The sequence below is a fragment of the Capsicum annuum genome, chromosome 1 (genome assembly GCF_002878395.1).
Source record: "Capsicum annuum cultivar UCD-10X-F1 chromosome 1, UCD10Xv1.1, whole genome shotgun sequence".
NCBI lineage: Eukaryota > Viridiplantae > Streptophyta > Magnoliopsida > Solanales > Solanaceae > Capsicum > Capsicum annuum.
In genome coordinates this window covers 3,623,165-3,640,222 of record NC_061111.1, presented here as the reverse complement: position 1 = coordinate 3,640,222, position 17,058 = coordinate 3,623,165, and the positions used below count along the sequence as shown (strand labels likewise).

The following is a 17,058-nucleotide window of genomic DNA, read 5'->3' as shown; positions in this document are numbered from 1 at the left end:
TAGGATGGACAATGCAGGACTACTTGAAATACGGAGAGAATGATTATTACCCCCCTCTCCCCAATGGCCATAGACTTTTCCTACATGATATCAGACGTGTGGCTGTGCGCTGTGCCGTTGCCATGGGTGAGGAGGGTGATATAGTTGTAAGTTCCCTGTCTCTATTCTTCTTCTTTTGGTCCTTGTTATTTGCTTTCAAAGCTAGCCAATTGTACAGGCTGCAACTTATATGGGCAAAAACATGTTCATAATAGAAGTTCTCACCAGGCGATTCAATTTTATTTGTGTTGCTTCATCCAGTTTCTGTTAACCACGCTGCAGGTGGTTGCTGGCAAAGGCCATGAAACATACAATATAGAAGGTGACAAGAAGGAATTCTTTGATGATCGAGAGGAATGTAGAGAAGCTTTACAGTATGTAGATGAACTTCACCAAGCTGGAATTGACACAAGTGAATTCCCATGGCGGTATGTACTTTTGTCTTCTGTCACAATGTTATACTGTTGTAGTCAAACGGTTATTGCACAATTTTTACTTGTAGAGATCTTCATCTAGTCATTACAGTTTTAAGACTGGCTGTATAATTAACCCTCTTAACGCTATGCTGCTGTAGGTTACCAGAGAGTCACTAATACGATGCCATAGAGTCTATGTTAAGATCTTGACAGAGCGCTGACAGCAGATAGCCATTGTGGAGTGCCCATTAAACTCGAATCAACATTGTAAGTTTCTTCGCATCCCACCCCCTCTTCTCCCTTTTGGCTTTGCTCAATCTGGAAACGTAAAAGCTTATTCATTTCCTTTTAGATTTAAGTGTTTCTCTTTTTGGGCAGATGGACCCTTTGCCGCCATTACATGTTGGTGATTTTCTAGACAAAACGGCAACATGTTGTCCAAAAGCAAAGTTCAGTTTTGTAAGGAACCTATAGCTCGATCTTGACTGGGATCTCCATATCTAGATTGAGATTCACCAAGGGCTTCTCGGCTCTCCAACCCTTCACTAAATTATGTTTGTATAGGAAAGTACATAAGAGATAAAGAGCAATTGTTGAGTTGAGATGCTGTTTCTGTTGTTTCAGATTAGGATTTCCTGTAATAGTGGAAGGTCAGCAACAATATGATCAAAAAGTGGATTAATATTTAGACAAAGCCAACTACTGCCCCCCTGATGCATACATGGCCATATACCAATTGTCTATTATTGGTCAAGTCCGGGCGGTGTGAGTCATCCGGTACCTCTGATGGTGAGAGCGTCGAATAGCTCAGGTGCACACAAGCTAGTCCGGCCATCATCGCTATAAAGGAAATGTTTGTTTTCTCTATTCTCTGGTCACTTTATGTCTTTAGTCTAATAGTTTTCAGGTTTTCTGCCATCAGAATCCCCAACAAGGCTTTGAGTTAAATTTCTTCATCTTTTTAACTCAGAAAAAACACATTCAAAAGTACTATATTTCACAACTTTGAATCTTTTTATATGGAGCTACATGTTACCCAGCCTGCTCAATAGGCAGATAACAATCTAGGCTAGCGTCTCGTCATAGATTTTCGATTAAATTTTAAAAAATTTTCTTCAAATACCTGGTTAACTATGAAATTTGATTAGATTTTGAGAATTTAATCAATTTTTTTTGTTTTTTGTAAACATAATTTGAACTTTCAAAAGTAATTCTATTCTAACCAAACAAAACATTAGGTGATTTCTTGGTGGACAGAGTTACCTGATACCTGTTGCTGGTGGGAGGTGACAGGTATTCCGTGAAATTAGTCGAGGTACGCACAAACTGGTCCGAACACTACAATTATATAAAAAAAGGTCAACTTCAAAAACTCGTTTCCAACTTCAAAATCTATGGCCAAACTAGAGTTAATCGCTACCTTGTTACACATACACAGATCATTGATAGCTAATGATGATGATGATCACGATAACAACCAATTACCTCAGAGGACTTAATGAGGTGGCCATGCCAAGTTGCCACATGCAGCTACATAATGAGGTGGCCATGCCAAGTTGCCACATGCATCCAAGGGTGTGGCCTAATGGTTCAATAAAGTTGGAATGAGCACCATGAGGTTTAGGTTCAATTTCCAATATAGACAAATACTAGGTGTTTTCTTTCCATCTGTTCTAGCCTTGGTGGACAGAGTTACCTGGTATCTATTGCTGGTAGGAGGTGGCAGATATCCCGTGGATTTAGTCGAGGTACGTGCAAGTTGGCTTGGACACCACGGTTATATATATATATATATATTTATGACATCTCATTGCATGCGTAATGTTCAATGAAGTGGAAGGAAAATCACAAGGCAACAAATTATATACATTATTGCAATTCAACCAGTTGGAATTTCTTCATTCTAATCTATTTATTCCGTCCTTATTAGAAACCATTAAAAATGAGAAATTTAAGATAGTGCCCATATTGGATGAACATATTTGGCAACTTAAACCAATTTTTTGTCACATCATGTGTTTGCCTCTTTTAATTTTATGATTGTGAAATATAAACAGACTAAGAAAGAAACCAAATATATAGTGTATTAAATTATGTGACGAATGTTACGTACATCTTAACTCTTCATTGACATAGCTCAAAGTTAAACATTGAATTTGAAATTTTTGAATAATTTTACTCTGCACTATAAAATTTTATAATTGCTGAAAAGTCCAGACTTGTGAAACAATTTTTTTACTTCACAAAAAAAATAAATTAGAAAGTCCGTCCCTCATCAGCAGATTTTGAAAATCACTATGACAGAATTATTGAAAATGACAAGAGGTAACATCAGTTTTGCTCCGGTGGTGAGACTACTTCACTCTTAACTAGAGATCTCGAGTTTGAATTTTGGATACAAAAAAATTCTGTTGGAAGCGCTACTCCCTAATAGGTCCTATAACGCACGATTCGAATTAGTGTTCGGACTCCAATGTGGTCACCAAACATCATTAGGAAAACCAAAAAAAAAAAATGACAGGTAAGGACATGTGAAACATAAATTCCCACGTCACATTTTATACTCTTTATTTTTAATTTATTTATTCGATTTTTACCGTTCGGTTATAAAATGTATTTATTTATTTTTTCAATTTCTTTTTGAGAAAAGACATCTTTTCCCCGAACTTGTCGTCATTACTCACTTTAGCACTTAAACTTAACTTCCGTTTATTTACCCCTTTAACATCTTTAAAGTGAATTATTTTCACCCCTCAAAACTGAATACCACTCTCACGACGGAGAGTGCGCTATACACGCGCCACGTCATTGCCATGTCATTTGCCACGTAAGATTTTTTTTTTTTTTTTAATAATCCCACACACTAACTTTATATATATATATATATATATATTTAAAAGAGTATATTTTTTATAAAAAAATATATTTTATATAAATAAAATAAACCCCACCCCCTTCCTTCTTCTTCTTCGCAACCCCCACCCCTTTCGTTCTTTCACAGCCCCCACCCCGCCACCCCAATTCCTTCTGCTTCTTCATTAGACAACAGTCCCGTCCCCTCCCCTTCCTCCTCCTCCTTCTTCTTTATATAAAAACACCACTTTTTCTATTTCTTTCACCATTACCACAAGCTTTTTCAATGAATTTTTTTCTCCATCAAATGCAAAATTAACTTGATTTAGCTTGAGCAAATCCATCAATGAACTAAATACAAGTACATGATCACAAAAATACATCAATACACAAAATCTCAAATCCAAATTTTTCACATTAACCAAAACCCAAAATTCCAAAACTCCTAAATTTTCAATTTCTTACTAAAAAATGTCTACATAAATGACACAAACAGTCCGAAATTTGAAAATAGCATAGATGATATTCGCATGACATGAAATGTTGGCCAAAAATCAAACTTGTTCATCAATCTTAAACCTTTTTTTATTATCGAAAAATAAAATTTTGAATTAATTAGGACTTGATAAGGAGAGAATTATGAAGAAACGGGATGGGGGTATGAAGAAGATGAAGAAATGAAGTGGGGGAGTGGGGTGGGGGAGTGATGAAGAAGATGAAGACATTTTTCTTTTAATGTTATATATATATATATATACACACTCGCCCACCCTACCCCCAACACTTCATTTCTTTATCTTCTTCATACCCCACCCCATTTATTACTATTTTTTTATTATTATTATTATATATGTATAATAATAATAATAATAATAAAAATAGCAATAAAGTGGTCTTTTTTTAAAAAAAATAATTCACTCATTTTTTTTTGCCACGTTAGCTATAGGGGAATTTAATTTATTTAAAAATTATTAAGGGGGTAAATAAATGAAAAATAAGTTTAAGTGATAAAGTGAGTTATGACGATAAGTGCAGGGAGAAAATATATCTTTTCTCTTTCTTTTTTGTGCTATATTTTAAAAATGGTACTTGATCGTAAAAAATTTAAATATAAGTGAAACTTATCTTCAGCACTTCCCTCACAAAATTCAAACAACTCTAATTTAAACACAGCTTCAACTTCAAAAGATACATTTTCATAGTCAAACAACTATTTAATATAAAATTTTACAAAGAAAAATATAGTACAATTTTTTAACCTAAAAATATGTAAATTGATCAAAATATCATTTTAATCCATTAATATCAAACCCATCACTTCAAAAATTACAATTAAAAACATTAACATCCAGCAAAATTCTATAAATAGAATTTAAATAAAATAAAAAATATATAAACATTATCAAAACTTTTTTAAATACTCACTCAAATGCAACAAATCTAGATAGAAGCTTAGAAAGAACTGCTAATAATAAAGCTAAAAGATAGATAATGTAAGAAATTGCAAATCAGCAAAACAGTAGATCCATCCAAATTCATAATAATTTCTCACCAAAAAAATTCACTTTTTGGTATCATCAAAAACTATTTTTCAAGAACCATATTTGTGTAATCATGAGCTAATAAGAAGTGATCAAGAAAAAGTAGAATTTTTTCAATTGAATGGATTTTCATAGAATTTTGATCTTTGGAGTTGTAGTTCTGTTACTGAAGTTTCCAGTTAAAGTTACAGCTGGTGATATTGTTCATGATGATAACTTAGCTCCAAAGAAACCTGGTTGCGAGAACGATTTTGTGCTGGTATATTTTCTTGTGTTTTTTTTTCTGAGTTGCTAATGATCATTTTCTCTTCGACCCAGTTCATTTTTGGTGATTTTATGATATGGGTTTGCTCAGTTTTGTGTGTTTTTGCTTTCTTGTACTATGTAAAAGGTGCTAGTTTTTAGCTTGAAGTTCATTTTCTCTGCCGGGTTTGTTCAATTTTGTTGATTTTTTGCGATCCTGTACTTGGACTAGTGAAAAGTTAGCTATGAAAAAAGTTTCTGATGCTCAATTTCTCTTCGACCCAGTTCGATCTTGGTGATTTTATGATATGGGTTTGCTCAGTTTTGTGTCCTTTTGCTTTCTTGATGTTCATTTTCTCAGCTGGGTTTGTTCAGTTTTGTTCCTTATTTGCGCTCTTGTGCTTGGATTAGTGAAGATTTAGCTGTTAAAGGCGTTGTTTTGAGCTTGATGCTTTGTAACTTCCATTTATTCAGCTGGATTTCCTCTATTTTGTTCGCTTTTTATGTTCTTGTACTTGGACTAGTGAAAATTTAGCTATGAAAAAAGTTTCTGATGCTCAATTTCCCTTCGACCCAGTTTGTTTTTGGTGATTTTATTATCTAGGTTTTGTTCGGTTGTGTGTGTTTTTGTGTTCTTGTACAAGGACTACTGAAAATTTAGCTGTAAAAGTTGCAAGCTTTTTGCTTGATGCTTTCGTTGTCTAGGCTGGATTTCCTCTTTTTTGTTCGATTATTTTGCGTTCTTGTACTCCGACTAGTGAACATTTAGCTGTAAAAGGTGCTATTTTTCTAGTTTAATGCTATGTTGCTTTCATTTTCTAAGCTGGGTTTCCTCTATTTTGTGAGTTTTTTGCGATTTTGTACTCGGGCTAGTGAAGATTTAGCTGTAAAAGCTGCTGTTTTTTTTAGCTTGATGCTGTGTTACTTCCTTCTTCTCGGCTAGGTTTCCTCTATTTTGTTCCATTTTGTGCTGGTTGTATGTTTTTGGTGATTATCTCATCTGGATTTCTTCAATTTTGTGTGCTTTTGCTTTCTCGTACTTGGATTAGTGAGAATTTAGCTGTAAAAGGTGCTAAGTTTTAGCTTGATGATTTGTTACTATCATTTTCTCAGCTGGGTTTCCTCTATTTTGTTCGATTTTTGGGTTCTTGTACTTGGACTAGTGAAAATTTAGCTATGAAATTTTAGTTTGGTTCCACGTTACTTGTAATTTTCCCCAGTGGGTTTCTTGTACTTTCTATGCTGTGCTTGGATTAGTGAAAATTTAGCTGTAGAAGTTTCTGTTTTTAGCTTGATGCTTTGTTACTTCCCTTTTCACAGCTGGATTTCCTCTATTTTGTTCGATTTTTGCGTCCATGGGCTCGGAATTATGAACATTTAGCTATCAGAAAGTGTTGATTTTAGTTTGATCCCATGTTACTTGTAATTTTCTCACGTGGGTTTCATATCTTTAATGTTGTGATTTGGATTAGTGAAAATTTAGTTGTCAAAGATGCTGTTTTTAGTTGATCCTCTATTTTTTTTTCTTCTTTTGGGATAACGTAAGATATTCTATTAACGATTAGTGCCAAGAAGGTACTTTAAAGGTGTAAGTTGATCCTATGTCACTTCTATTTTCTCAACTAGGTGTCTCTTATTTTATTTGGTTTCGAAGTGTTGCTTGGATTAATTAAAATTTAGCTGTTGAGGTGCTGTTTTTAGCTTGATCATACGTTAATTTTACTTTCCCGTCTGGGTTCCCTCTATTTTATTTGTTTTTGCTGTATTGTGCTTGCATTAATGAATACTTTTAACTGGATCATGTATTGGTTTTCTTTTTCTTTTTAATTTGGTTTCCTCTATTTTGTTCGTTTTGCTTATTGTGCTTCCATTAATTAATACTTTTTGCTGGATCAGGTGTTGTTTGTTCTTTCAACTGGTTTCCTCTATTTTGTCCGGTTTTGATTTATTGTGTTTGGCCTGTTGAAATTCAGCTGTGACAGGTGTTATTCTTAGCATGATCCTCGTCCTTTTTGATGTCGTAAGCTATGCTTTGAATTTCTCGTTAGAATTTAGGTGGTAATATATTTTTTCGCAGTACAATATAGATCTTGAGGCAAAATTTGAAGATAAGAACATATGTATTGATTGCAGATGCCACATTATGGACCTAATGTTACATATTCTGTTAAGCTGCTACAGTGCATAGTTTTTCATTGTCTTAACGTACATCTTTATTTAACATGGTTGCGGAAGAAGTTAACAACACTTGCAAAGGTTTATTCATGGTATCCTTTAATTGTCTTTTGTCCATGATACCTGACAACTGCTGATGCTCTGGTTAGGTGAAAGTTCAAACTTGGGTTGATGGTAAAGAGGATGCAGAATTTGTTGGTGTTGGTGCTAGATTTGGCACTACTATTGTGTCAAAGGAGAAAAATGCACAACAAACTCCGCTTACTCTTTCTGACCCTCGGGATTGTTGCAAGCCTCCAAGGAATAAGGTTATTTTCTTCATATAAATGCTTACCATAAGTATACCTTCAAGGGTCTTTTGCTTTATGCTTCTAATAATGCTTTTTATTTTTCAATTCATTTTGGTAGCTCGCTGGAGAGGTCATCATGGTAGATCGAGGCCATTGCAAATTCACAACGAAGGCTAATAATGCTGAAGCGGCAGGGGCTTCGGCAATCCTGATAGTAAATAATCAAAAAGGTATTGGTGATTGATGAATATCCCCGAACTATAAAATTATAATTGTAAGTTATTTATAATAATATATGGTGTACTCGGCTTGATGCTACTAACTGGATGTCTTCTGCAGCAATAATAAGTTGTCGACGATGGAAGCCTAAAGATGAAGATTTACTTATTTCTTCTCACCGCTTGTAGTTGTTTTACGAGTGTCATTTGTTTTGCAGAACTATACAAGATGGTTTGTGATCCTGGAGAGACAGACCTAGATATACACATACCTGCTGTTATGCTACCTCAGGATGCTGGGACAACGCTTGATAAAATGCTTTTAAATGGCTCATCAGGTAGAATTCTGAGTCAGCTTAGATGAGAAAGCACTTTATATCAGCATGTTCTAGGCACTGTTGAAATCTCAATGCAGGGATAATGCTGTTAAGTAATATACTATAATCAAACCCCTAGGGCTGTAAAAGGCTATCCCGGTGCACTGAAGCTCCCGCTATGTGCGGGGCCCGGGAAGGGCTGGACCAAAGGGTCTATTGTACTCTATTTCAACGGCTTGAACCTGGCAAATGCATTGAAGCCTGGCATGTAGAGGGACAGCCCATACTCCTCTGAGTTTCGGACATGATGGACCAACTAGGTTTGGCCAACTAGTCCGAAATGGATTTCTCGGTTATAAGAAAATAACAGTAATGTGTTTGATTAGAGAAATGCCAGTAAATGATATTTTTGCGTGCCAAGAGAAGTCCAGTGCTGAAATCAGAGGTTTTAGATTCAAAGAAATAATAGAAATGCTTATAGTACAAACACAATTATAAAAGGAAAAATAAGCTTGAACGTCACAGTTTCCATGAGAGATATGAGTTTTATCATGTATGTAGGGTGCTATTGCAATGACTGACCAGCTACATGTTAGAGTGCCTGTAAGCTGATGAATTGCGGAGGAACCATAATAATTGAGATGATTAGTAATTTTCTAATTTGATCGTGCTACTTATAGACGTAGAACGTGAGGGATTCAGCCAGTAATGAATTGCGGAGGAACCATACTAATTGAGATGATTAGTAATTTTCTAATTTGATTGTGCTACTTATAGACATAGAACGTGAGGGATTCAGCCCGTAACTTATCTATACACAAAATAAGGTAAACGGGCATGCAAAGGTGAGCAACTGGTAATACACTTCTCCTGATCGTACATGCATGCTGTTTGTTGAGAGAGAGATTCTGATGTTCCTTTTATGCTTTGGAATAAATCTAGCTTCGAGCAATGGATATCCTTTTTGTCCTTTTTGCAATGCTTATTATTTAGGTATCTTAGAAAACCATTCAAAACCGTTCATTTTTTTTTAAAGGCTTTCATAGCTTTTTTTTTTCGGAATTTGAAATCTGGTGGTTATGTTACCTTTCTCAGAAAAAATTCTGGTGGTACTTTTAACTTTGATACTGACAACTTTTTTTCAAATCTTTTGCTATTTCATTTAGTTACCGTGCAACTCTATTCTCCAAAACGACCTGTAGTAGACATTGCAGAAGTATTTTTGTGGCTGATGGCTGTTGGTACAATCTTGTGTGGTTCTTATTGGTCTGCTTGGAGTGCTAGAGAAGCAGCTATAGAGCAGGACAAGTTATTGAAGGTCCTTCATCCTTAACATAGTAGGGATCTTTGCTAGAATATGCTGAGATATTTGCGCTTCAGTTTTGCATTGATTTTTCTATTTCTCCCTTCTTGTAGGATGCTTCAGAGGAAGAGCTTCCATATATTGGAACTGGTGATTCAAGCACTGTGATGGATATAAACATGATATCGGCGGTCTTATTTGTTGTTGTTGCTTCCTTCTTCTTGGTTGTATTGTATAAGTTGATGAGGTTCACGTGGTTCTTTGAAATCTTGGTTGTTCTCTTTTGCATCGGTGGTGTAGAGGTGCGTGTTGGTTCTTTGGCATGTTATTTATCTATCATAAATGAGAATTTGTAATGACCACCTTGAATACTTTAGCCCATAGACTTATGATGACAGATGATATTACTTGTCCATATTTGACTGCTTTAGATGATTATAATGGGATAACACTGAAGGTAGGAAACTGATGTGCATTGAGGGTATATATGTTTTCGTAATTTTATGTGACCAGGATTTGGAGGGACGATGTTGAAAATGTTACTTCTTCTATGATGTGTATACAGGATATGTTAAGCAACATTATCGTCTTATGCTAATCCTATCCTATGTGAATTGCACAGCCTCAAAATTTGCACCCATATATAAGAATACAATTAAATACGGTCTGTTCATGGTTTGCATTATTACGAATCAGTTATTTGTAAACTTTTCAAATTAAATAAACTAATAAATTAGTTACTTATATACTTATATATTTGCAATGTATAAGTTATATGTTGCATATGAATGTATTATCAACTTACTTCATTTAAAGAAGCAGATTTCTAATTCTATTATTTATATTGTTTTATCTGTTCCTCTCTTTCTATGATCTTGTCTGGCTTCCGCAATCTGTTAAAACACTTTTTTTGATTCCTTTCATTTGTAGGGGCTACAAACTTGCTTAGTTGCCTTGCTGGCAAGGTATGGTTTGTTTCACTTTAGTTGTGTTATACATTGTGTTTCACCATATTGTGTTATACAATAAGGTAAGGTAATAATGTAATTTGCTGTCCCTTAACTTAGCATCATGCTTTTTGCAACTCTACGTTTTTACTGCAGAACTTAGGATGGATAAATCAGCGGTTTTAGTTGTTAGGGAATCCAGCTTTAAGTTGTGTGATGAGAGAAATTGCTAGCATTTTCTTAACTAGTAAATCCTTTTGTTGTATGAAATTTTTTTTAGATGCGATGTGGAAGTACCATCCTACATGGAAGACGGATATAGTAGTCCCATGATATCACATTTTCCACCTAAACTACCCATTAGATGAATCTAGTTAACTATGTAATCTGAACAAAATGCATTGTGTTCAAATTGATTTTCAAGCTTTCACCAAGCCATTCTGTGTAAAATTTCCCTCAAAATACAATTAGCAAAATTGAAAAATCGGCACAGAGAATGTGCAAAGAATTACACATGATCTTCATGCCATAATTCAATTAGGATTTAGATTCGGTATTGGAAATTCTGCTTCTGAGATCAGCATTGGAAGTTCTGTTATACAATGAATATCTAATTGTTTCAGGTGCTTTTTTCTTTTTCAGGTGGTTTAAGCGTACCGGAGAGTCATTCATTAAAGTACCCATTTTCGGTGCAGTCTCTTATCTTACTTTGGCTGTTTCGCCGTTCTGCATAACTTTTGCGGTGGTTTGGGCAGTGTACAGAAATTCTTCTCCTTTTGGCTGGATTGGTCAAGACATACTTGTAAGGATCAGTTCTTTTTGTTTCCTTTTTTTAAGCAATATTTATATTTTTAAAATGGTAGATTATTCCGAAAATGTTGAAATTTTAGTGCTATGCATTATCAAGTTTATCCACAACTATGACAGTTGTGATTGCTATAACAAGAGATTCTACCACCGGATTGTTGTCCTTTTATTCATTGTGTGCTCACCAAAGATAGATTTCGGCATGTTAAGATGTTTTGACACAAATACACTTAATGTTTTAGAGAAAAGACATAGACACTATTAAAGTTATCTCAAATTTTTGAAAAGATAAGTTTGTAGGGTATTGACAAGTGTTAAATGTCATAACTTTTTGTTAAAGGAGAAAAGTACTATTTTTTATAAATAAAGAAAAAACTTTTCAAGCCCCTCCCTACTTACTACTTCCCTTTCCCTAATCCTCTTCACCACCAACCTACCTAGTGTATTCCCGCAAAGTGGAATGTGGGGAGGGAAAAGTGGACTACCTTATATGAAGTAGAGAGGTTGTTTCCGCCAACCCTCTTCACCAAATAAAAAAAATACAGTAGTACAGTGCGTCATTTCCATGGCTATAACCGCCACTAATTTGCCATCTCTTTGTCATCGGAATATACTTTTCGCCGGATAAAATGGTAGCTACCAATGTCCATCTCCCTCTCCATTGTTTTATTACAGTTGAACGAAGTAAAGGAGAAAAAGCTTTGATTAAAGTATAAGTTAAGCATACACTACAAAGTAAAATTATAATTTTTCACCAACAGTTAGTGAACTACTAATTTCTTCTGGTGCTCTTTGACCTATTTTATACAACAAATATCATACATTCCTCTGTACACGAACACAAATTTTCGTCATTTCCATCGAAAAAATCAAATGTCGATGGTGAATCTCACTACCGGTGCATGTTAAAGAAGCATCTTCTTGTGATCGAAAAATTCATTTTTGTCAGATAAAATGGTGGCTAACGATGACCATCTCCTTCTTTATTTTTTTTCTTCTTCTTTATTTTCACCTTTTCGTCAATTTCATTGGAAAAATCAAACGCTGATGATGAAACTCCTTTTTTCGTTTTTATTTTTATTTTTTGTTACCTTTTCAGGAATTTCATCGGAAAAATCAAACGCTGATGATGAAACTCCTTTTTTCTTTTTTATTTTTTCTTTTTCTTTTTTGTTACCTTTTCAGCAATTTCATCGGAAAAATCAAATTCCGACGGTGAAACCCTCCACTAGCATAGTCGAAGAAGACGAGAGAAACAAAAGAACAGAACAGAAAATAAAAACTGAAAAAATGTGAACAGAAAATGAAAAGAAAAGTAAAATAAAAAGAGAAAAGGATAACAATACTTTTAATAAATAAAAAATGTTTATTATTTTAAATTCACCTGTGAACTGCACTGTGAACTGCACTCACTATGCCAGGTGGCTATAAATGATACATTAATATTAGTTTAAAATTGTTTAGGGGTAGTAGGACCTCCGCAAACTTTAAGTGTCTTTTTGAAAACTCGTTACAACTTTAATGGTGTCTTTATCAATCCTCCATACAACTATACAAATTTCAAATTCAAATAACATAGGCATCATCCATGCTGTATTCATTCCCTGATAGTACTAATTCCCTCCCTCCCTTGTGCCATACTATGGAAACTGCACCGAGTTTTCTCAATTGATTGATTTTATTCCATCTCATCATAGAGCAACACGACTGTGTATCCGATTTTCCAGTGGTGTTACATGCATAGGCTAATCATTTTACTGTTTGAGGTATATCAACTGATGATCTTACCTTTTTTTTTTCTTTTGGACAGGGCATCGCACTAATAATTACAGTTCTGCAAATTGTACGGATACCTAATCTCAAGGTAAATGATTTTACCCACCAAGAATTAAATGGAACGAGCTGTATATCCTTGCATGACCGTTCAATTGATCTAATCTTTCAAATTATCTTCTAGCCATGCCGTGGTTTAAGTTGGTGACTTCTGTTTTACTTGTTTCCGTAAGTTGTAAATTCCTCCTAGTGTCACAGAGAAAACGTACACCCACAGAAGTAAGCATTGTTATTAACATTAACAAGATGTTTGTTTTTTACCCGCATCTTGAGGATTGATACTAGAAAAGTGGCCAAGTTTTCTTATAAAAATCAACATAAATATTGAGGGATTTTCTTCTTCGTCTTGTTAGAAGGTCACTGCTTCGGGGGGTGTTTACTATCTTAAGTGCCGTCTTTGACTAACATCAGTCAGTGTTGGTTATTATTATTAAGGTGTCAGACCAACCTTGTCTATTCTATTATCAGCATCTCCAATTCTAACTTTCCTGGCTTTTCTCTTTTACAGCACAGATTTTATAATGATCTTATCATCTCCGATAAATATTAACTAGTATTAAATATCAGGTCGGTTCAGTTCTTTTGGGTTGTGCCTTCATCTACGACATATTTTGGGTATTTGCTTCTAAGAGTCTCTTCCATGAAAGTGTGATGATTGTGGTAGGTAATCGCTTAATTTCACTTTGATGCTAATGGGAGTTTCTTCTAGATATAAGTCAGTAATTTGAATTTTCCATGTCTTTGAAGGTAGCTCGTGGTGACAAAAGCGGCGAGGATGGCATTCCGATGTTGCTGAAGATTCCTCGACTATTTGATCCATGGGGTGGTTACAGCATTATTGGCTTTGGTGACATCCTATTGCCTGGCCTGCTAGTAGCATTTTCACTTAGGTTTGATTTCAGCACTTCCTATGTTAACCATACAACGCTTTGGATTTGTTCATCACTTTATATGCAATCTATATGGTTTTCTTTGGGGGTAAGTCGAGTGGAGGAATATGGATTTGCATTTAGGCTTGGGACTTGACTTGCATCTAGAACAGTTCCCGGAACTGAGATAACCCCTTTTACTTCCATAGTTTAGTTTTTTCTGTTATGAGATCGAGGTTAATATTTTGACGACATACAAAAATCATCATATCCACCCTAGTAGTACACACTATATACATCCAATATTTTGATAAAGTAGAGTATATAGAGACACCAGACCCTTTTCTTCACTGTCCTGCTCTCAACCAAATACACACATCCGATATTTCGATAAAATACACATTATAAAGATCATGGACAGTGATTCCAGAATCATTGTTCATTTTCGTTCATCAATGAAACTTGTTCCTTTGCAGGTATGATTGGCTTGCAAAGAAGAATCTTCGAGCTGGTTACTTCTTGTGGGCAATGATTGCATACGGATCAGGTACTTAACGACATCTTCTTTAGAATGAGCCTATTGCTTCATTTGGAGTTTTTTCTGTTCTGCTATTTGATACATGTTCCTTGAATACATAACAGGTCTTCTTATTACATATGTAGCGTTAAACTTAATGGATGGTCATGGTCAACCTGCACTTCTTTACATCGTTCCATTTACCCTCGGTAATTCTCATCAAATGCTATTTTCTTAGTCGTATAATGTAAGAATGTCTTTGGTAATCAAACACCGTAAATAACTCTCCCACGGTGAACATTTCTTGGAAAGTAACCTCCGTCATACCAAACACGTTCCAAATCCTCATGAACCAATGTATAACTTTGTGCAGGGACCTTTTTGATGCTCGGAAGAAAACGAGGTGACCTGAAAATTCTTTGGACAAAGGGTGAACCAGAAAGGGTGTGTCCTCATGTTCGCCTCGAATCAATGGAAGAATAAGGCAATCTTCCTCCTGTAATTATATTACACCAACCTAAGTATTATCTGTGCTATCAATCATTCAAACATTCTGGTTATTATCTAGCTGTTTAAGGCTTAGCAGAATATTGAGTTGTTAAGTACACATTTGATATGCCAGTTAATGTACAGCTGATTGATCAGCATTTGTCCCTTTGATTGACCAGGAGGTTACGGGTTCAATCTGTGGAAACAACCTTTTGCACAAATGCAAGGTAAGACTGTGCACAATAGACTTTCGTGGTCCGGTTCTTCTTGGACCTCGTGCATAGCGGAAGCTTTAGTGCACCGGGCTGGTTTGACCATCTGTTATCCGAGGCGCACTGGCTGGACTAACTAGGATTCTGGTTATGTAGGCCCATTGGGGGATGTTTTTATGTGTTCTCAGACAAGAAATTTTTTATTCTCAAGGAAGTTTCGAATTCGAGATCTCAATCCGTGGAAACAGCCTCTTGCACAAATGCAAGGTAAGACTGCCTACAATATACTTTCGTGGTCTGTTCCTTCTCGGACGTCGTGCATAGCGGGAGTTTTAGTGCACCGGGCTGGTTTGACCATCTGTTATCCATGTGTTTTAGTTGAGCTAGTGTTGTTATCCCAAATATGAAAGGTAATATACTTATAAAAATAATTTAAATATAACAGATTTCTTAAAACAAAGAGACTAAAAGTTTCATAATTTAATCATTAGAAGGTTACAAGAACCAAAATTAAAATGTAACAATAACCAAGGAATTAAAAGGTGCTATTATTTAACAATTCTATACATTTGTCAGTTCACTTAATTAGATGATAGCTAAATGTTATCCATCATAGAAAGTGATATTAATAACATGGATAATAATTTAGATTATCTGTTATAATATATTAATAATACAGTACTACCATAAATATATAAAAATCAAATCCTTAGCAAATATTATATATATTGTACCTTATTTCTGAAAGTTCAAGAATCAAATAGTGCCAAATATATATACACAATATGGAGTAATATTAATATACCTAACATGATAAGTACTTATAATATATGGTGTTTGATGAGAATATTGCACACTTATTAGCATGACTTTTTTCTATTTATTTTATATCAAAAATTGAAGTCACAAACTCGTTTTTATGTTATGGTGATTGTGACATAAAATAGTATTATATACACTTTAATAAGTGCTGGCAAGTAAATATTATTTATATTATACGCCCCCCAAAAGATGCTCCTATCATCTTATCTTCAACATAATTAATTACATCTCACAAAATTAAAAATAAAATGTATTTCACTTCTTTTGCTTTTTCTATCAAATACTATTTTTTAAAAAAAAAAAAATAGAATATAGCGACAGATAAATTCTGTGATTTAACTCTTTAACACATTCAATATATTACAAGTGGGGTCTAGAGAGCTGAGATGTATGCAAATCTTATCGTTACTCTTGAGTGTACTTGTCAAAATTCTTAGCTGGAGAAATATATTTTTTAGAATAAATAGACAAATTTTGTCGCTAAACAGCAAAGAAGTCCGTTAATTATGACTTACGAGTAACTATCAATAGATTAGCGACGAAGTTCATATCTGGTTTCTATTTCTTAAACAATGGAAAAATGGTTCGAATATACCTGAACTTTGCAAAAATTGCATTAACATGCGTCAACTTTCAGATAATTTACCGTATTTTTATGTCGTATATTTGCTTAGTTAGACTACTTCAGTTTCTTACGCTCTCAGTGGGCATGTATTCACTCAGTGATCTAGCTGAACAAACATATACCACAAAAATACATTAATAAATTATCAAGCGATCATAGAATCCCGCAGAATTGCAGCGTGTTAGTCCTATCAAAGCATGTAAAATTCAAATAAAGCCACGTCTTTAGCATTGACATTATAATATGATTTCTCTTTCAACTTTTTTGTACTTAATAAAATTGGACCACAAATTTTATGAAAAATAAATGGGTCGGTTTGTTTAGGCGGCTATACTGACCCATTGATAGTAGAAATTTACCAATTATTAGTGACATTGTTGATGACAAGTGACAAATGGCATGCTTGGTAAGGTTTGGACGGCTTACCTATATGTTTTTTTTTTTTGGCTTTCTCTCTCATTATTCTTTCATTGTTTTGAGATTCGATTAATTTGAATTTATATATTTTAAAAAAATATAAATATATATCTTAACTTATTATA

The 17,058-nt window shown here is 34.5% G+C and overlaps 2 protein-coding genes across 3 annotated transcripts in view; both read left to right on the top strand.

Annotated features, from left to right (window-relative positions):
- Positions 1–1,154, top strand: part of LOC107865326 (UDP-N-acetylmuramoyl-L-alanyl-D-glutamate--2,6-diaminopimelate ligase MurE homolog, chloroplastic) — a 7,552-nt gene extending 6,398 nt beyond the window's left edge. Inside the window, exons 5-8 of the mRNA XM_047414602.1 lie at positions 4–146; positions 322–467; positions 614–722; positions 834–1,154. Of these exons, the coding sequence (XP_047270558.1) occupies positions 4–146; positions 322–467; positions 614–632 (308 nt within the window). The 3' untranslated portion in view covers positions 633–722; positions 834–1,154. The remainder of the gene's footprint in view (positions 1–3; positions 147–321; positions 468–613; positions 723–833) is intronic.
- A 3,285-nt stretch (positions 1,155–4,439) lies between these two features.
- LOC107865342 (signal peptide peptidase-like 2) lies at positions 4,440–15,304 on the top strand. Of its 2 annotated transcripts, XM_047414598.1 has the most exons (15): positions 4,440–5,108; positions 7,417–7,575; positions 7,676–7,787; positions 7,994–8,113; positions 9,259–9,410; positions 9,509–9,697; positions 10,326–10,360; positions 10,985–11,144; positions 12,960–13,013; positions 13,550–13,642; positions 13,730–13,872; positions 14,328–14,398; positions 14,494–14,577; positions 14,742–14,866; positions 15,037–15,304. In XM_047414598.1, exons 1-14 carry the CDS (start codon positions 4,971–4,973, stop codon positions 14,849–14,851), a joined length of 1,620 nt encoding a protein of 539 aa, XP_047270554.1. In that variant the 5' UTR covers positions 4,440–4,970; the 3' UTR covers positions 14,852–14,866; positions 15,037–15,304. The 2 variants fall into 2 exon arrangements, with proteins under 2 accessions (XP_047270554.1, XP_016567112.1); XM_016711626.2 differs by lacking the exon at positions 15,037–15,304 and having other exon boundaries at positions 14,742–15,023.
- Positions 15,305–17,058: the final 1,754 nt, after the last annotated feature.